This window comes from Camelina sativa, chromosome 6 (assembly GCF_030686135.1).
Source record: "Camelina sativa cultivar CO46 ecotype springtype chromosome 6, ASM3068613v1".
NCBI lineage: Eukaryota > Viridiplantae > Streptophyta > Magnoliopsida > Brassicales > Brassicaceae > Camelina > Camelina sativa.
This window is the reverse complement of record NC_141885.1, coordinates 13,757,411-13,779,451: the sequence shown is the minus strand read 5'-3', so window position 1 is coordinate 13,779,451 and position 22,041 is coordinate 13,757,411. Positions and strand designations below refer to the sequence as shown.

Below are 22,041 nucleotides of genomic sequence, written 5' to 3'. Positions count from 1 at the left end.
AAAACAAAAACTAAGTCATGCACATGATGGTAAGGCACTCTGGTGAAGGCGCAAGCGGATGTTATGGCGGCGTTGGAAGATAGACATGGCGAGCACCATGATGGCAACTTCCAGCCTTGGCTCCACATTGGTAGCAAAACTTATGTCCACATCTACAACGAAAAAAAATAATTTGATTAAAACATTATTATAAGAAAAGAAAAAATCAGATAAAAACATATATAGCAATTCGAATGTTATTAGTTGAGATGGTACCTGCAAGTTACTTTGATGCATCCTTCTGAAAGTTCGATCATCTGTTTGCACTTTCCAAATTGACGCCACATGTTCCGAATTCCTAAAACTTTAAGCTTTATATCATCAGCAGTAGGATGTGGGCCCAATTTCTTGTAATACGACAAGTCACTATGCCACGGAACTTTACATTTAATGCAAAGGAGTTGACCGCATTCGAAGCATTGTCTTCTAAATCTAGCTTCTTTTGTAAATTTAGAGAAAGTATCTCCAAACTCCAGCTTCTTTAATCGACATTAATGCCGAGTAGCTCGGGTTTGGGCAATAAATTATATCTGCAATAGGAATCGTGTCTTCTTTGATCTTTTGTTGCCACATCTTTCTTAGATTAGGTGTCAAAAGATCAGCACAGTTTCCAAAAGTCAGCTTGGACTTGCAACAGTGATGAGGACATCTAATCACACCTCCCTCGAGTAGCCTCACCTCTATATGTCGTTTCACACACTTGGAACAGAATTGATGACAACATTTATCAACACAAAACATCTGATTAGGGTCAATATTATCATCTAAACATATACCGCAAGTCGTTTTGCGAGGAGGATTCTTCACAAGCCTGCTGGATTTAGTAAATATAGCTTCCTTTGCTTGTTTATAAGCATGTCTGATACTATTTCGGGGTACCAAAATATGAAAGCTGGATGCAAATTGTTGACTTATACGTTGCATATTTATTCACAATTCACCGATCAGAATCAATTGTGAAGGAAGTTCGATGAAATTTATAAATTTAAATAGGGATCGAACAAGTAACGCAAAAGACAATAAATAAAAATAATAACACCGTAAGAAGGAACAACGTAAGCAAAAACCAAAAAGGATTGGTGATTGATATCATACTCTCTTTTTTAACCAGTGTAACATTATAATTGCAAAAGTTAGAGTATAATAATGAAAAGTTATCGAGAATGAAAGTGAATATTTAAAAAGTTAGAAAATCAATCAATTGAATATATAATAAAACTAGAATTGGGTACGTACATGAGGGAAATATATTCTTAATTAAAACAAACTTATTTGATATTAATCCTTTAGACAATATTTAGTTATAAATGTTAAATGATACTATTATATGTATATTTTCGAAATTAATTAAAAAATTCTAACAACTTGATTAGAAGAAATCGAATTTTGATTCCCTTTCAAAACTGAAAACATATTCCATGCATCTTTTCTTTGTAAGGGCAGAAAATACTTTAAAACAATATTTCATTCTTTAAGGGCATCAAAATAGAAAATCAAAGGTAATCGGAATATATTTAAGTTTGCTCCTAATTTAATCATATCATATTAAAACAACTGATCATACTATTTTATGAAGCAAAAAAAAAAAAATCTAATAAATATAAGTACCAAAACGAAAAGTAAGCCATGCGCAAAGATCGATGGTAAGCTACTGCTGTGATGGCCTTGTAGGAAAGATGTTGTAAAAATGATGATCGCAATCTCCAGCCTTGGCTCCACATTTGTAACAAAACCTATGTCCACATCTACAATGAAAAATGGAATGATAAATCAGATATTATCAATCATATAAAAAAGTTCAAAAGTAAAATGTTTTTTGTAACAGATATGGTACCTGCAAATTACTTTGATGCAGCCTTCTGAAAGTTCGATCATTTGGTTGCACTTTCCACATTGACGCCACAACCTTTGATTTGCTAAAGCTTTGAGCTTTCTATCACCTGCTGTAGAATTTGGATCCAGTTTCATGTAATCATTGCACGACAAGTCACTATGCCACGGAACTCTACAGTTGATGCAAAGGAGGTGAAAGCATTCGAAGCAGTGTCTTCTAAATCTAGCTTCTGTTGTAAATGTAGAGAAGTATCTCCTGACTCCAGCTTGTTTAATAGGTTTAGAGAGCTTTTTTATTGACATTAAAGCTGCGCACGTCGGGTTTGGGCAATAAATTCTATCTGTTATAGGGATCTTGTCCTCTTTGATCCTTTTGTTCCACGTCTTCCTTAGTTCAGGTGTCAAAATATCAACACAGCTTCCAAAAGTCAGCTTGGACTTGCAGCGGTAATGAGGACATCTAATCACACTTCCCTCGAATAGCCTCAACTCTATATGTCGTTTCACACAGTTGGAACAGAACTGATGACGACATTTATTAACACAAAACATCTGACTAATGTCTAAATTATCATCTAAACAGATACTGCAAGTCATCTTGTGACTAGACATGCCTTGCATAAAAGTATCTATGATATTATGTCTAGCCAACAAACTCTGAAAGCTCGACGCAATTTGTTGGCTTATACGTTTCATAATTATTCACAAAGATTGGAACCAGCGAGAAAAAGTTCTCTTAATTTTATTAACGTGAAAAAAGAGATTATCAAAAATGTCAAAAAGAATTTGTGTAAAATCGAAACCCTAAGCAAAAGGGATTCGATATTATCTCTAAAAAAAAAATATTAGTAGCTCATAATTGAAAAAAATACAAACGTAATAATGAAAAAAAAAAATTGGTGGCCGCAAATATAAAAGATTTTATATAAAATTAGTGATTATCTCTATTAAGAACAAAACATAATACGTAATATAACTTCTGAGAAACTTAATACGTCTAGCTTCTTCATTTCTTTTCCAACCAAAAACTTGAAACTAGACAATCATGGAAAGATATGAAGTAGGCTTTGTTTCTAAGAAACAAAGAGTAACCAAATCTTCGTCGGCAAAATATGTCGATAACGTTGTCTACAGATTGTATTTTAAGGGTTTGGTTAGCAATGATATTGCAGCAGATATTACTGCGGAGCATGATGGGAAAAAGATGGCGATGGCTGGTTTTGGAGTTGCAATTTGCAATCCGAAAGATGAGTTGTTGTTTGAGATAAAAGAACCAATGAACGACGCCAAGATCAACATCGAAAGAGTTGAGATTAGGGTTTTGGTTCGTGGATTAAGTGAAGCACTCGATTTAGGGATCAGAAAGCTTGTGATTTATTGTGATGACTCTTCGATTTACCAAAATGTAAGTCTTTTTTTGTTTCTCTACTTTGTTATATGCACTTAATATATATTATTCATGACACCCTAAATTGGCTGGTTAGGGGTTAATTAATTAGTATTGCGTTATCAAAACTTAAAGTGCTTAAACTATACAAATAAAAAATTATTTCTTTCTTATGTTTTAGCCCTTAACTAGATGGTTTTGAATACTTGCTTGAACGCACTTGTGAGAAATAATTTTTGCAAACATTACCGTGAATATATATTTGGTATTTGTATATCTCGCTACAAGAAAACACGGTTTTTCCGACTACAATCGGCGACTAAATGTGTAATCGTTAAATTTAATAACTATTTTGCGACTATTTAGCGACTATTTTGCGACGAATCATATATACTCGTGTATTAGTTGCTAGTTTGCGACAAAAATATTGAATCGTTAAATTAGTCGCTAAATGGCGACTAAAAAGCGACGAAGTAAGGAAGTTGTGAATGTTGTTGCAAAATAATCGCTGATTTAGCGACTAATTGTGTAGTTGCACGTGTTGTCGTAAATTTGGCGACTATTTTGCGACTTATGCGGCGGGTCGTAAAATTTTGTCGCACATTAGTCGCTAATTTAGCGACTGATTGTGTAGTTGCTGTTTTGTCGTAAATTTGGTGACTATTTTGCGACAAAAGTTTGCGACCGCAGCATATGTCGCAAAATAGTCGCTAAAAGTTGGTTTAAAGCACGTTTTTAGCAATCCGGAGTAGGTGTACCTGTATTTGGTGACTACGTGATATTGTCACTTTTTAGTCGCTAAATATACCTATATAAACTGAGCTCAATAAACGTTTTTCTCACTCACAGAAACACACGAAGCAACACCAAAAAAAACGAGATCATAGAGATTTATAATAATGTCAGGAAGTTACAATTATAGTAATTTCCGGGAGTGGATGTACAAGAGGATCGATGAGGTGGCGGAAAATTTTACAGAAGAGTTCAGAACCGGGATGGAGCAGTTCATACAATTTGCAAATAGCCAGCCTTTTGCAAAAGAAAATGGGGGTAAGTTTTTTTGCCCTTGTAGTAGGTGCAAAAACGAGAAGCATTTTCTAGGGACTAGAATTTGGAACCATCTTTTTAGTTATGGGTTTATGCCAGATTATTATGTTTGGTATAAGCATGGGGAAGAAATAAATATGGATATAGGAACGAGTACTGTTGATCCGACATTTATTAGTGGGAGTGAGGAAGTGGGTAATGTAGTAGAAGATAGATATGTGGATATGGTGAATGATGCATTTCCTTCTAATGTGGGTTTTGATGATAACTATCAATGGGATGGGGATTATAAGAGCGTAGAAGAACCAATACTTAACCATTCAAAAAAATTCTATGACTTGTTAGAAGGTGCAAAAAGTCCAATATATGATGGTTGTCGTGAAGGTCATTCACAATTATCTTTAGCTGCTAGAGTTATGCAAAATAAGGCAGATTATAATATGAGTGAAAAGTTAGTGGATTCAGTATGTGAAATGTTGAGTGATTATTTACCAGAAGGAAACCAGGCTACGGGTTCTCATTACGAGACAGAGAAATTGATGCGCAATTCAGGACTCCCATATCATACAATTGATGTTTGTATAAACAATTGTATGTTATTCTGGAAAGATGACAAAAAGGAAGAAAAATGTTTGTTTTGTTATGCACCAAGATGGAAGCCTAAGAATGACCGACGCAGAACCAAAGTACCATATAGTCGTATGTGGTACGTACCTATTGATGATAGACTGAAGAGAATGTATCAGAGTCACAAGACTGCAGCAGCAATGCGATGGCATGCTGAGCACCAAGCAAAGGTGGGAGAAATGAGTCTTCCATCTGATGGAGCGGAGTGGAAGTATTTTCAAGAACAAAATCCTCAATTTGCTGAAGAACCCCATAACGTGTATCTGGGATTGTGTACTGATGGTTTCAATCCATTTGGGATGTCTCGTCACCATTCATTATGGCCAGTGATATTGACGCCATATAATCTACCCCCTGGTATGTACATGGATACTGAGTACTTGTTTCTTACAATTCTAAATTCTGGTCCAAACCATCCGCGAGCTAGTCTTGATGTCTTTCTCCAACCTCTTACTGATGAGTTAAAAGAGTTGTGGTCTACTAGAGTCGATACATACGATGTGTCCTTGGGCCAAAATTTCAACCTAAAAGCAGTACTGATGTGGACGATAAGCGACTTTCCTGCGTATGGCATGTTATCTGGATGGACAACACATGGTAAATAATCTTGCCCAGTTTGCATAGACGATATAAAGTCTTTTTATCTACCTAATGGAAGGAAGACATGTTGGTTTGATTGTCATCAGATATTTCTTCCTCCTGATCATCCTCTGAGGAGGAATAAAAAAGACTTCCTGAAGGGAAAAGACGCTACAAGAGAGTATCCACCAGAGTCCTTGACCGGTGAGCAAGTTTATTCTGAGCGGTTGAATTCTGTAAATCCACCAAGAACCAAGGACGTCGGTGGAAATGGTCATGAAAGGAAGATGCATGGATATGGAAAGCACCATAACTGGCACATGAAAAGCATTTTATGGTCGCTACCGTATTGGAAGGACCTTAATCTCCAACATAATATTGATGTGCTGCATACAAAGAAGAATTTTTTGGACAACATAATGTACACTCTTATGCGTGTGAAAGGTAAATCAAAAGATTCTGTCATGTCAAGATTGGATATAGCAAAGTTCTGTTCTCGGCCACACTTACATCTTGATAGTAGGGGTAAAGCACCTTTCCCGCCCTACACATTGATAGACGAAGCCAGAAAAAGCTTATTGGAATGTGTATAATACTCGGTTAAATTTCCAGATGGCTATTCGGCAGACTTAGCTAGTTGTGTTGATATGGAAAATGGAAAGTTTTCAGGCATGAAGAGCCATGACTGCCATGTTTTCATGGAGCGGTTACTTCCATTTATCTTTGCAGAACTCCTTCACCGGAATGTCCACCTTGCGTTATCAGGTATATTAATTAATTATTTAAAAAATTGTAACACGAAACAAGTATATATATATATATATGAAGTGATTAAAGGTTTCTCCGTAATTAATGTGATGAAGTTTGAATAAATATAATATTGCAGGGCTTGGAGCATTTTTCCGGGACTTATGCTCAAGAACTTTGCAAACAAGTCGACTTCAAATTCTAAAACAGAACAATGTTTTAATCCTTTGCAATTTGGAAAAGATATTTCCACCATCTTTTTTGATGTGATGGAGCACCTGCCTATACATCTTCCCTACGAAGCTGAACTGGGAGGCCCTGTCCAATATAGGTGGATGTATCCTTTTGAAAGGTTTTTCAAAAAATTGAAAGGAAAAGCAAAGAACAAAAGATATGCGGCAGGATCAATTGTTGAATCATATATCAATGACGAGATTGTTTATTTCTCTGAGCACTATTTTGCTGCGAACATACAAACAAAATCAAGGTGAGCAATTAAGAGTAACTATTTTTAAAGTGATATTTAATTTAATAGTCATAATAATTATTGTTTTAATTTTATGGTCAGATTAACAAGATTTGATGAAGGTGAAGCATTTGAATATCATGTCCCTGGAGTACCCTCTATATTTACTCAAGTTGGCTGTCCCAATGGAGAAATGAATGAAATATGGCTTTCAGGTGATGACTATCGTTGCGCACACGCATATGTTTTACGGAATTGTGACTATTTTCAACCAATTGAGAGGTATATAATTAGTTACATGTCACAAATTAGTTACATTTTAAGATATCTAATTCCACTATATTTTCTCATATACATTTGTGGTGATCTGGTCTTTCTATATTTAGTATGTTCGAGAATTATATTTCGGCAAAATATCCAGGACTTAGCGAGAAAGAACTCTCCTTGAAAAGAGCTGATGAATATCATTCATGGGTTAATCAATATGTATGTTAAATAATTTTTCGTGATATACCTATTTTACTTATTGTTATTATTTAAAATAACGGAACTTATATGCAGGTTACTTATTGGAACGCCTTCAATCCATTTCCTACTTGGGTTCAAGAAATTATCCATGGACCTTTGAACAAGGCTACAACATGCCCAATGTATTTTACAAGCGGTTATTTGTTTCATACAGAGAATCACGGTGCTGGACGAAAGACATGTAACTATGGGGTCTCTATTAAAGGTGAAAATTATGTGAATGCATCTGATGCTGCAGATTTCTACGGGACATTAGCTGATATCATAGAACTTGAGTATGAAGGGATGCTTGGGTTGAAGATCACACTATTTAAGTGCAAGTGGTATGACCCTGTTATTGGTAGAGGCACTCGCAGAAGTAATGGTGGCGTTGTAGAGGTTTTTTCATCCAGAAAGTACAATAAATATGAACCATTTATTCTAGGTATGTATATAAATTTCCACATTAATTATATATTGTCACTATCACCTTTATATATAATATGTGTAACCTTTACACGTTGATTGCAAAACAGCATCTCAAGTTTGTTATATTTCGTACCCAAACATAAAGAAACCAAAGCATTTGTGGCTCAATGTTCTAAAAGTAAATCCGAGGGGAAATATTTCTGGAGAACCAACTCTTTTGCAAATAGAAACTGATGATGTTGTATTGATCACTACAATTGAAGATGTCATAGTAGACAATTTGGAAAGGGGAGACCCAATAAATCTCGATTATGATGTTGCAGACGCGGAACCTGAAGATGAATTTATCTGTAATTTATCGTCTTCGGATGATGAAGAAGAAGACGATGAAGAACCCTGATACGTAAAATAAATTATGTATAAGATATGTAAAATAATTTACTGTTTAATAAACATTTGGAAGACCTTGTTAATTTCTTTAAGATTATTGTTTTATACAATAAGTATAACTTTTTTTTGTGTCATAAAAAAAAATTAACAATTTGACTTTGGGGTTATTCAAAACCAGGTCTAATGATATTAATCAGGGTACATTAACCATCTGAACCAATTCCTTTTTTGTGAATATAAACAAAACGTATTGCTTATATTGTGTAATAGTCCTCTTATATTTGGGCCCAACAACATTTCGATCTGATCCATCAAAATCGATCTGAGACAAACCTATTCCTAAACCTAAACCTAAAACATTCGATCTCTCCTTCTTCCTCACTTCCTCATCTCCTTCTTCCATTAACCCTAAATCAATCCATCAATTCGATCCATCTCCTTCTTCCTCAATCGATTTATCTTCTATGTCGTCGAACCCTGCTGTTAAGAAAACAAAAAAGAGAAAGGTTGCACCCAACCTTTCTCAGAGAGTCGGACCCTCTAACCAACCCCCACCCGTCGTTAGAAGACCCAACCCTCTTCCACCTCAGTACAATTTCACGCCAACGGCTCGAATTCCTTCCTCGTTCACGCCCCAAGAGCAACAACATTTCCGGAACTTCCCACCGCCACAGACGCTTTTCCAGAACTCAGCCAATCAAGTTCCTGATCTGCCCATTTCGACACCTGAGGTTCAGAACAATACTGCTCACATGCCGGAGGATCATCTGCTATCTCCAACGCAGCACTCTCATGGTCATATTCAACAACCGTCTTCTCAAGGTAACAACTACGAGCCTCAACTCCAGGATGAGACGATGCAATCTCTAACTGTCCTGCTTACGATGCCTGGCCGTGAGAAGTTTACGACTGTTCTCTCTCTCATACCATTGGAGAAGACGACTTGGTAATGTTTCTAGCTTTGGTTTGATGTAGAATTCGATTTAATTGCTTTGGTTTGGTGCAAGCAATTGGTTTGTCATACTTAGGATGTCTTTGGTTCTCATAGTTTGCGGATTGAATTCTTTTGTTGCTTTAAATTGGTTTGTTTGATTGAAAGTTTCAATCTCGTTGCTTTCAATCTGTTTGTAAATCTCCTTGCTTTCAATCTTTTTGTCAATCTCGTCGCTTTCAATTGGTTTGTCATTCTTATTGCTTTCAATTCGTTATAGTAGTGTATGTGAAACAATTGATGCAATATAATCTCTTTAGCATATATTGATTGATTATTATTTTTTTTATTTGCTTTATAACTGATCTGACTAACTAGCATTGTTTACATGTGTGGAGGTTTGATCGGGACAAAAAAGGTCAACTTGTTCGGAAGATTACCAAGATTTTTACAAACAAATTCGATGGTCCATATTATAGTTGGACTTGTGTGCCTCCCGATCGAAAAGAAAGATACTTCATGAAATTTGCGGTAAGAATAGTACAATGTAACATGTTTTTTACTTGTGTTTATTGCTTGTTTTCACTAACTTCACTAACATAATTCCTTCTCTCTTTTGTTATGTAGAAAACTCACACCTGTGATCCATTGATAACAGGAACCGTTCAAGAACATTTCAACACCATCTGCAACCGTCGGATGAAGGGCATGGTTAGCGATGCAAGGACATCTCGAATTAAACCTTCATGGATTGAAGGTACTCTCTGGCAAGAGATGGTTGATAATTGGGATACTGAAGAACAACAACAAAGGAGTTCAACCTATTCCAATTGTCGTTTGTCTGACCGTAATGGTCTAGGTCCTCACATCCACTTATCAGGACCCAAGTCATATAGAGAAATCCAAGATGATCTGGTTAAGTCATTTCTAATTTGTTAGTTACATTTATATCCTTTCTATCTTTAAACACTTTCATAACCATTCTTTATTTTGTAACATTGTAGGAAGAAGAGTTGGGAAGAGAGGTCAGTATGGGTGAAGTTTTTTTCAAAACACATACAAAGCCGGATGGTTCTTATGTGGATGGCAAGGCAGAGAAAATTCATCAAGCTTATCAGCAGAAGTTGCAGGAGAAGATGGCTGAGCTTGAGGCAGATTCAAGCCTTTCAGATGGTACTTCACACCGTCGAGAGCTCACCACCGATGAATGTACTGCCATCTTCCTTGAGGTAAAGTACCATTTCTATTCGATCATGAATTTGTTTTGCTCTTTATTTACAGTTTTTCTTTTTGGTAAAAACAGTGCACTGAGAAGGATTCACGAGGAACTCCTTATGGTCTTGGAAGCCTCAAAGCTAATCTTGGCAAGGGCAAGCAACGATCACAAACTGAAGCCTTTCTTACATTGCAAGAGCAACTCAAGTAAGCCCAACGACAAATTGAAATTCAGGCGACTCTCAATGCTGAAGTTGCTGCTCGAGAAAAAGAGACTGCTCTCCTTGTGGCTGAGCAAAAGAATGAGATCAAAGAGTTGTCGTTGATGGCAAAGTTTATGCACGACACAAATCCAGCCTACTTGGAGTTTATAGCCTCTCAATCAGCTGAGGAGGACAATCAACATTCACCAACACCATGATCAACTCCAATATGGTTCCTATATTTTCTTAACTCATGAACCAAGTTCTTTTGTTCAGTTTGTATGTGTTATAAACTCTTTCTCTCTTTGGTTTTGGTTTGATTTCTGTTTTGGACTAATGTATTTTCTGGTTTCAATAAAATTATGGTTATTTATATAATGTGTTTTCATTAGAATTTGGACTTGTATATTATGTTTGTTCTCCATTTCATTAATTTCAGGATTAAAATCAGGATTAATATCAGAGTTACGAAACAATAATAACTAGTTAATTTTATTATTTTCTAAAACAAAGTTGTCGTTATGTAGTCGTCATTTAGACAGAACATTGTCGCTAGGTTGTCGTTAAATAGTCGTTAAATATGACGACTATTTAACGACAACCTAGTATTGCAATTTTATTCATGTAACAAAGTCGTAACTTCGTCGTAAATTAGTCGTCATATTTAACGACTATTACACGACAACTACTAATATATTCGTACACTAGTCGTCAAATTGTCACTAAATTTAGTTACTACATAACGACTACGTAACCACAATTTACAGACAACAGTGTATAGTCGTTAAATACCGACTAATTAACGACCAACTGTATTAGCGACAAAATATTAGCTACAACAGTGTATAGTCGCAAAATAGTCGCAAATTTTCAATCAACGACTATTTAGTGATTATTACTACAGTGGCCGATCACCTGATTTCTTGTAGTGTCTTAAAGAGCAGTTGTTCATATCTTGTTATGTGATGATGACTTTGATTATAATCTGCGTCGACAAAATATATAGGTTTAAGGAGAATGAATCTAATTTTTGAATGCAGATAATGATTGGTAAATGTGATCCTAAGAAGGAAAGAGTTGTCGAACAACTATTGGAACAAGTCCATCGCCTTCTAGAAAAATTTGATTCTAGTAGAGCTATTCTAGTTTGTAGAAACAATATCAAGTTTGTTTTTAATCTTGCAAGAGAGGCAATTGTTTCTCAAACCAGCACCGCCTCGGAGGTTAAGGGAGAAGTTTGTGTCATTTCTCTGGAAGAAACCACGGTAGATCGCATGTTCTTTGTCGGTAAATGCCTTCACCGTTATTGTTTTCCTTGTATTAATCAGTTTGTGGAAGTCAAACTGCAAAACGGAACTGTGCCCACATGCCTTGATAATGAATGCAAGTTAGAGCTGAGTCTTCAATACTGTAGCAAGGTTTTGAAACCTAAGGTGATTCAGATGTGGAAACACAAGATGAAAGAGGATTCCATTCCCGTAGCTGAGAGTATCTATTGCCCCTATCTAAACTGCTCAATGTTGATGTCCAAAACCGCGGTTTCTCGATCTGATCAATCGAACGATGCAACATGTATCAAATGTTCTGGACTCTTTTGCATTGATTGTAAAGTACCATCGCATTCTGATTTGTCGTGTACTAAGTACCAAGAACTTCACCCTGGCACTCTAGTTGATGATGAGTTGAAGCTTAAGTCTCTAGCACAGAACCAAAAATGGCGCCAATGTGTCAAATGTCGACATTTAATTGAGCTTAATCAAGGCTGCAACCACATGATTTGCAGGTATATATATATATATATATATATATATATATATATATATATATATATCTTTAACGCAATTAAGATATAATTTGGGACTATATATTTACATTTTTATAATGTCTTATATGGTTTTTTGTAGATGTGGGTATCAGTTTTGCTACAGATGTGGAGTTGAATGGAAGAAGAGTCAAGTGATTTGTCCTACAGGTTGCTCACGTGCTGCCGATGGTGATTTTGATTATAATGATGGAGATGATCATGAAGGTTGCTGGGATGATTTGTATGCTGATGGTGGTTTATCCGATGATTCTCCCCCTGTCCCTGATTACGTGGGTTATTATAGTCTTTAGTCTATGTGTTTGGATTTAACAAGTTATTTTGATACACCTTTTGCATCTCTTACTCATAATCTTCAAATTTACATGTTTTATCATGGTACTTTGCAAATATATTTAGTTTCTTTTGTAACTTGATAAATGTATTGGATTTTCTGAAATATGGATCGTAAGTACTACATGTTTATAATTAATCAAATATTGTTCAACAAATAAAAATATTTGCATAGAAATTAGAAAAGTAAAACATCTAGTAGCTAGTATGGACTGTGCATGGAATATCTCACACGAAATCTAAATGCCCTCTCAATCAATCTATGATACTAAAAACCCTTACATCAATGTGAGATAATCATAGAATGCAAAAAGAAACCGGTACGAGGGTCACATCCCTCAAAGGTAAACACTTTCTTAGTCCATTCAACGGATCCCCAAAGCTCTTTTAAACCGCGTCTCTCGAACAAAACCTCGGCACACCAAATCTCCGTTTTACATTTCTTACGACAACAGTGATCTGGAGAGCGAACCGCCACCCACTTCCACCACACTGTCATACTTTTTCTATTGCAGGACTTTCCCACAGAATTAATATCATTAAAAAAATATGTATAATCAGAGAGTTCTTCAAGTCCTTCAACACATCTCCATATTGAATCTTGCTTTGGATCATTCCAATAAATATTATGATGGGAAATTGACATTAGACGTAACCCGTTATCTACCAAGCAAATCTTCGTATCCAAGTTAAGCTTCAAACCATCCCTGGCATAAACCTTTCCACCCATTACCAATTTGCCTGGCACCACACTCATTTGAGCGGTGAGGTTTAGTGTTGTGGGCAATAATGGCTCCCAAGTTTGGGTCTTTGGATCATAAACCTCTCCCCAACCTTCGATATTGTCTAAACTAGAGCCTCCAATCACGTAGATTTTACCATCGATCACATCAGCAGCTGCAGCTTCTCGAGGTAGACGCATGTTTGGTAATATACGCCATTCACGAGATTGACCATCAAAACTCAACACTCTATTGCTTTTATGTCCATTAACGAGGCCTCCGATTATATAAATCTCCGAACGATTGAAACAACACTCGAGGATTCGGGAAGTTGGTGAGGAAACGAAGGGACAGGTTTCAGTTTCTGTTGCTTGGGGATTAGGGAAACTTTGAACCAGCGGACAGGTTTCAGTTTCTGTTGCTTGGGGATTAGGGAAACTTTGAACCAGCTAGGGTTAGGGTTTTTCTTATTCAGGTCTAAGCAAACGTAGAGGTAATCTTCTGTTATTCCGTTGCGTGATCGTGTGGCCTCGAGCTCAGGGGAAGCAATGAGAGATCGAAAATACTTGGAGACTAAGGATAGAGTTGGACGACTGTATCTTGGGACACGAGCCAAACAATGGAGAACGATCTCCTCCGGTAACGATGAAAAGGACGTCGGAGAAGATGAATTCTTCATCTCTTTCGTCGTCTATATGTCTTTTTGATTCTGGTCTGGGAGCTCATTTTTAATTTTAAACGAATACTACCTAAAATTGAACTTTTATACGTAGCATGTGCTACGGCCTAAGCTAATGAAGCATTTATAAAGAAAAGTTTTGGAAATTTTCTGATATTTCTTATGATATATTAGGGAATTTTTCTTTTTTATAAATTAGGATAATGAGATAATTTTAAAGATTATCGTCATTGAAAAAATATTTAATTATTTTAAAAATATAAAAAAAAAACTTAAGAATTTAATTTTTGATATTGAGATTAGAAGCTTTTAATTACTTTCCGGACACGTCATTTATTTTCTATTTTCTTTAGGTTTAGTCTTAGATTATATAACTTAATATCCTTTTGCGTTTAGATGTTCGATCCCTCATCCCTACATATATAAAGAGACTTTTGTTACTTTTTAACAATTCTGTTATATACTTATATCCTCACACGAAGCCACCTCTTCTACTAATTTGAAAGTATGCACAATAAATCCATGAAGAAAGAAGGCAATCTAGCACGAGAAGATGGCGCAAAACTCTCACCTGGAGATTTAAGTTCTACTCCTACAGCCTTCATTTCAAGGGTTTAATATCGGGGAAGACGACGGGGTTTGGGGTTGTAATTTGTAGAGAAGAAGATGGTTGTCGCTTGTTTCACATGAAGAAATCACTTGATGACTCTTTCATTACAGTTTTGGAGGCTGAGCTCATAGCTAGCCCTAGGCAAAAAAAGCGGACCGAGCACCCAAACTGAAACCGACCCGAAAAACCCGGTTTCGGGTAAGTTTGGTTTTAGGCGTTTTACACCAGCGGTTCCTATATATGTGTACCCGTGGTTACGGTTCGGTTTCGGTTTTTATCTCATACCCGATCGGATAACCCAAAAACCCGAAACGTTAAACATATAACCCGATCTATACGACTATTAAACTTGGGCGGCACCGCTGTATATGAGCCTATGAGAATGAGAGCATGGGGAATTAGGGTTAGGCAGGATTGTCGATTGAGTTTCCTTCTAGTCTCGATTATCGAATTTTTTGTTGCCTTTCTTTTCTTTATGTCTAATTGTCTATGGTCAATATATTATGAAACGCAAACCTGGAAACCCTAACTCAAACCATTCAATCTCCGGAGGTCACTTCTCCACCTTCCGCCTTGTCAACAAACCAATCGGAGGTAAATTCCACCACCACCGTCTCTTATTGTGTTTCATTTTTCTATTTGTGATTCAAACCAAATCTAATCATTGATGACTGATGACTTTAGTCTTAATGGAGTTTTATATATCGATTTTTGGGTTATGAATCATGTTAGAATTAGATGTTGGATTTCTGGGTATTGGATTTTGTAATCTGTAATTCTGTATGGTTTTGTCTCATATTAGAATTAGATGTTGTAGTCTAACTTGTTTCAAAACTCAAAAATCAAAATCAAATACTCAAATGTGGAGACTTTGATTCATTAGTTTGTGACTTTGTGACACAAAATCTTTCTTTCTTGTGACTGTGTTTTCTTGTAAACTTTGCTTTGCTGTTCTAGACTTCTAGTTCTACACATTAATGTCTCTGATTTTCATTTTGTCTTATAACTTGTACTATTCTAGACTTGTAGTTCTAACTTAACGCTTTGTGCCTTGTGAGTTGTGACTGTTTTATTTAAAACTTCTACTGTTCTATTTCCACGTATTAATGTCAGTAATTTTCATGTTGATGCAGATGGCTTCTTGTGATAATCCAGCAAACAATGATGATCTGATGATAGATGCAACAGATGATGATGATGATATTCAAACGCCTATCTCTAGAAAGACAAGAAAGGGGAAAGATAACAAAACTGAGGGTGAAGAAGGAGAAGGAGGTAGTGGTTCTAAGTTAATAAAGAAGACAAGATATGGGGTTTGGGAACACTTCACCAGACAAGCAGCAAATTCGGACAAGTGCAACTGCAATTACTGTAAGAAAGAAATGGCTTATCCAACCAAGTTTGGAACCTCCACTCTGAAGAATCATATCAAAAAAACCTGCAAAGCATACAAGGTATGGTCGAGTGCTAATCAAGACAAAACTCAAACTGTGTTTACTCCTGATAGTGTTGGTGGCAGTTTAATTGTTAGTAAGGTTTCTGAATCAATCTTTAGAGAGGCTGTTAATGAGATGTTGGTTATAGGGGAACTACCATTGTCTTTTGTAGAGAGTTTAGCTTTTCGACATTTCTGCTCTAAGGTTCAGTTCTATATGCCTCATTCTTGGAGAACAGCTACAAGAGACATATATGAGATGTATGTCACAAAGATTGTCACTGACGACATATATTTGGGTTGCTCCGACTACTGGAGCAAGCTACATGGTAATAACGGCTCATTTTGTTGATGTTATGTGGAGGTTAAGGAAGATGATCATAGGATTCAAGAGTGTTGATGATCATAAAGGTAAAACAATTGCTAAGGTTCTGCTTGATTGTTTGGCTGAGTGGGATATAAAGAGAGTTTTTTGCATCACTGTGGACAATGCTACAGCTAATAGTTCAGCGATGAGGAAATTCACGGAAGCAATGAAGCAGATTAGAGATGATTCAATGGTCTTGAAAGGTGAATATTTGCATTTGAGATGTGCTACTCATATTCTGAATTTGATTGTGAAGGAGGGTATGCAAGAGATAGATAGCAGTGTGTCTGCAATTCGGAATGGTATTCAATATGTGAGGTCTTCAACAAACAGACTCAAGTCGTTTTACTTCCGAGTTGACACAGGAAAGATCAAAAGAGGAAGCCTCCCTTTAGATGTGAAGAAAAGATGGAATTCAACTTACCTCATGTTAGAACAAGCTCTAAAGTTCAGACTGGCATTTGAGTAGATGGAGGCTGAAGATAAACCCTACAATGATTATTTTCAGGAAAAGGTGGATGGAAAGAAAAGGATTGGACCACCTATTAGAGATCATTGGGATGAAGTTGAGAGGTTGGTTCAGATTCTCATCATTATTTACAAGTCTACATTGGTTTCTTCAGCTTCAACTAGTGTTGCCTCTCATAAAATATACAATGAGATAGTCACCATTACTAAAACCATTACGGCGTTAAGTGTTAGTTCTGGAGTTGAGGAAAAACTGCAGACAAAAGCTTCAGCTATGTTAGATAAGTTAGGGAAGTATTGGGATCTATTTGGGGATAAAATGGAAATGAACAAACTGTTGATAATGGCTACTGTTTTTGATCCTAGGAAGAAGATGAGTTATTTGAAGCTCTATTTTGATACACTCTATGGCGAAAATACTGCATAAGCTACTCATCTTTATGATTCAGTCAACATGATCTTGAAGGATCTCTATGATGAGTATAGCAGTTTCTCCCATTTGTATGACTTGGAATATTGGATTTCATGGTTGAATTCTATTAGTATTATCTATTGAGTATTGTGTCAAATTTGCAGGAATAATTGCTAGTACTTGTGTTGTGTAGAATCAATCTGCAGGTCACTTAGTCTCGGGTATAAACCGGTTTTCGGTTTATAAAGGCAAATTTCCGGTTTTCGGGTAGAATCGGGTAGAAATTAGTGTATTCGGGTAGCCATAAACCGAACCGACATGGAACCGATTTTTTCCGGGTATCAGAATTCTAACCCGAACCGACCCGTACCCAAGAAAACCCGACCCGAACCGAAACCAATTTTTTAGTTTTACCTTATCGGTTCCTAAAGTCCTATACCCGATAACCCGAACCTGATCGGGTTTTACCCGAAACCCGAATGCCCAGGGCTACTCATAGCATTGAAGTGATGTCTAACCGAAGCTGTGAATTTGGGGATCAATCATATCTCAATTTTCTGCCGTGATTATCGGGTTTTTGAATTTGTAAGTTTCTCTCTTTTCTTCCCTGTTAATGTTCACCATGTCTTGTAATTGATGTTTTCTTTTAATCTTTGAATGTTTTAGCTCATGGAAAGATCCACGCCTAAGCAAGAGATCATCGCCTTGCTAATGAATGATGTGCAACGCATCAGGCAACAATTGACATCTAGCATCCCTGTTCTTGTAAGTGGGACTCAAGGTATGTCTCTTGCTCAAAACAATACTTGCAGTATCTTTTTGGAATCTGATATCGAAGCGGCAAAGATGCTTTTTGTTGCATTCTGTAATCATAAATCCTGCAAGAAATGCCTGAAAAGACATATAGAAGAAAGACTACTAGATGGAAAAAGTGTACAAAAATGTCCTGAGTATGGCTGCAAATCAAACCTGGATCGTAGAAGCTGTGCACATCTTTTGACACCTAGATCTACTAATTTTCGTATCTTTATTTTTTTTCTTTGACTGACTTCTTCTCTTCTCGTCTTTCTTCTTCCTTATTAGATTTTTAGGGCTTTGAAGCGTCCAAATCGAGAAAAAATGGAGGTTGCGGTAGGTTAGACGAGGAGATCATGGATTCAGCATGTTACATGGATTCAGTTTCCGAAGAACGCCGCTCTCGTGAGCTTAAGGACAGTCTTCATCCTCTAATCCTTAGTATCGATTCACTTGTTCAACTTCGATCTGATCTTAGCTGAAACTTTGATCTCCTTGAATCAAAGATTTGGTTTCGTTGGTTGAAGCGGCTCCGATGTGGCGAGGCCAGTAAGCGGCTCCGATGTGGCGAGGCCAGTTAGCTGCAGCGAAGAAACTAAAGAATCTATGGCAAGGACATGGAGGCGACAGCTTCTCCGGTGGTGTGTGGTTTATTTCTGTTTTGGTTTGCTTTGTAGTCCTAACCGGACCAGTTTGGTTGATATGGTTAGGTAAGAATAATAATATGAAAAGTAAATTGATTTTAGATTTATTTGTTATGTAAAAAATTGATTTTATATAGATTATTCAGATTTATCATAAATGATCATTTTATTTTAATTCAATTTTGGAATTCGTATTATTACTGAAAAAAAAATTGTATATTATTTATTAATTTGGTAGGAAACTCATAGGAATCTCACAGGAATATTTTGGTAGAAAAATGGAATGAAATATATGGTAGAAAAATTGTAATATAGATTTAGTAGGAAAATGGTAAGAATAATTTTTTTACGAATATTTTGGTAGGAAAATGGTTAAAAAGGTTATTTCTATTTTCCTACGAAAATTCTTACGAAAGCTTTTTTGTAGGAAATTGGTAAGAATTTTCCTACAAAATGCCTACCAAAACTGATTTCCTTCGGGCTATTACCTCCAACATGTTTTGTAAGAAAATTCGTAAAAAACATGGAGATACCTCCAAGGAAACACCTGTTTCCTTCTATTTTCATTCGAAATTTGCGGTAGGAAATCGAATGTTTTCTTGTAGTGATCGACACTTGGTCACTCCACATTTATAAAGCTGAAAAGGTAATTGAAGATGATGTTGGACTTGGGTGCACTCTCAGCCATGGAGATACATATCAAGTATGTTAAGAAGCCCTAATGGTCTATGCAATATGTAGGTCAGTGAGTAGGTAGGAAAACCAAACCTCCTTAATTCTTGATGTTTCGATTATATCTACATTTCTCATTTATCTAGTTGACTTTAGATTTTCCAGTTAGTATTATGCCTCGAGTTCTATAATTTGGGGGTAACGCTTCTAACATTAAGAAATTCAACTTTCCATTTATCCATTCAAATTATGTATGCATTCCATACACGAGGATAGGATCGATAAATTATATTATCCAAAGTTATAAAGTCAAGAATACACACTACAAATTCAAATTCGCGAACGAATTCTTCATACAGATTTCAAGCAATCTTTACACATATTAAAGAAAAAACATGAAACCATATGAAGGTTTTGTAGCCAAATTTTAATCCAAATCCAAAGAAACTTAAAAGATACAAGTAGCATCAAGAACAAAAGGAAAGAAGAAATAAAATAAAATTCAGTAGCTTAGTTTCGAATGGCATTTGTTGTTTTAATGATAGTAATACGAAGATGGGGATCATGAGGTTTAATACTCAGTTTTTGGAGAAGGTGAATACGATGGAGGAGGTGGGGATTTGTACTCAGCCTTTGGTGAGGGAGAGTAATAAGGTGGCGGTGGTGGGGAACTGTAGACATATGGTGGTGGAGGAGATTTGTAGTACACCTTAGGAGAAGGTGAGTAGTACGGTGGTGGTGGGGAGCTGTAGACATATGGTGGTGGTGGAGACTTATAGTCTACCTTAGGGGATGGGGAGTAGTATGGTGGTGGTGGGGAGCTGTAAACATATGGTGGTGGAGGAGATTTGTATGCAACCTTAGGGGATGGGGAGTAGTATGGTGGTGGTGGAGAGCTGTAAACATATGGTGGTGGAGGAGACTTGTAATCTACCTTAGGGGCTGGTGAGTAGTATGGTGGTGGTGGGGAACTATAAACATATGGTGGTGGAGGAGATTTGTATACAACCTTAGGGGATGGGGAGTAGTATGGTGGTGGTGGAGAACTGTAGACATATGGTGGTGGAGGAGACTTGTACACAACCTTAGGGGATGGAGAATAACATGGAGGAGGTGGTGGACAAACACATACATGAGGATGTGGTGGAGACTTGTAGTACACCTTAGGAGAAGGCGAGTAGTGTGGTGGTGGTGGAGACTTGTAGTCTACCTTAGGGGTTGGTGAGTAATATGGTGGTGGTGGGGAACTGTAGACGTATGGTGGTGGTGGAGACTTGTAGTACACCTTGGGAGAAGGCGAGTAGTATGGTGGTGGTGGAGAACTGTAAACATATGGTGGTGGTGGAGATTTGTAGTTTATCTTTGGGGCTGGTGAGTAGTATGGTGGTGGTGGGGAACTGTAAACATATGGTGGTGGAGGAGATTTGTACACAACCTTAGGGGATGGGGAGTAGTATGGTGGTGGTGGAGAACTGTAGACATATGGTGGTGGTGGAGACTTGTAGTCTACCTTAGGGCTTGGTGAGTAGTATGGTGGTGGTGGAGAACTGTAAACATACGGTGGTGGAGGAGATTTGTATACAACCTTAGGGGATGGGGAATAGTATGGTGGTGGTGGAGAACTGTAGACATATGGTGGTGGTGGAGACTTGTAGTCTACCTTAGGGCTTGGTGAGTAGTATGGTGGTGGTGGAGAACTGTAAACATACGGTGGTGGAGAAGATTTGTATACAACCTTAGGGGATGGGGAATAGTATGGTGGTGGTGGAGAACTGTAGACATATGGTGGTGGTGGAGACTTGTAGTCTACTTTAGGGCTTGGTGAGTAGTATGGTGGTGGTGGAGAACTGTAAACATACGGTGGTGGTGGAGATTTGTATACAACCTTAGGGGATGGGGAATAGTATGGTGGTGGTGGAGAACTGTAGACATATGGTGGTGGTGGAGACTTGTAGTCTACCTTAGGGGCAGGTGTGTAGTATGGTGGTGGTGGAGAACTGTAAACATACGGTGGTGGAGGAGATTTGTAGTCTACTTTAGGAGATGGTGAGTAGTATGGTGGTGGCGGGGAACTGTAAACATATGGTGGGGGAGGAGATTTGTACTCAACTTTAGGGGAAGGCGAATAATAAGGTGGTGGTGGGGAACTGTAAACATACGGTGGTGGGGGAGACTTATAGTCTACCTTAGGAGAGGGTGAGTAGTATGGTGGTGGTGGAGAACTGTAGACATATGGTGGTGGTGGAGACTTGTAGTCTACCTTAGGGCTTGGTGAGTAGTATGGTGGTGGTGGAGAACTGTAAACATACGGTGGGGGAGGAGACTTGTACTCAATCTTGGGGGATGGTGAGTAGTATGGTGGTGGTGGTGGAGAACTGTAGACATATGGTGGAGGAGGAGAGTTGTATTCAACCTTAGGTGATGGAGAGATAGATGGTAGTGGTGGTAGAGAAACGTATGGTGGTGGGGAAGACTCGTATTCTACCTTAGGAGATGGGGAAGAATATGGTGGTGGTGGAGAACTATACGTGTATGGCTCATATGCAGCAACCGTTGTTGCCATGATGATAACTCCTAGAGCGCAAATGAGATTGGCTGAAGGCCCCATCTTAGAAGAAGATCGCATTGTGATTATAGTTTTCTTTACCAACGCCTTTGTTGGTTAGTTTCTCTTGTTTTGGT

The 22,041-nt window shown here is 37.3% G+C and overlaps 1 protein-coding gene and 5 pseudogenes across 1 annotated transcript; 2 read left to right on the top strand and 4 right to left on the bottom strand.

Moving 5' to 3' along the window:
* Positions 1-61: 61 nt before the first annotated feature.
* On the bottom strand, positions 62-963 carry LOC109133311 (E3 ubiquitin-protein ligase RSL1 pseudogene; annotated as a pseudogene).
* A 724-nt stretch (positions 964-1,687) lies between these two features.
* Positions 1,688-2,568, bottom strand: LOC109133310 (E3 ubiquitin-protein ligase RSL1 pseudogene; annotated as a pseudogene).
* A 349-nt stretch (positions 2,569-2,917) lies between these two features.
* On the top strand, positions 2,918-12,515 carry LOC104698881 (E3 ubiquitin-protein ligase RSL1 pseudogene; annotated as a pseudogene).
* On the top strand, positions 4,154-5,090 carry LOC147942551 (uncharacterized; annotated as a pseudogene).
* A 323-nt stretch (positions 12,516-12,838) lies between the features above and the next one.
* LOC104698880 (putative F-box/kelch-repeat protein At5g03000 pseudogene) lies at positions 12,839-13,956 on the bottom strand (annotated as a pseudogene).
* Positions 13,957-19,632: 5,676 nt separating this feature from the next.
* On the bottom strand, positions 19,633-22,041 carry LOC104790798 (uncharacterized). Its single transcript, XM_010516583.2, has one exon. It carries the CDS (start codon positions 21,983-21,985, stop codon positions 19,931-19,933), a length of 2,055 nt encoding a protein of 684 aa, XP_010514885.2. The 5' UTR covers positions 21,986-22,041; the 3' UTR covers positions 19,633-19,930.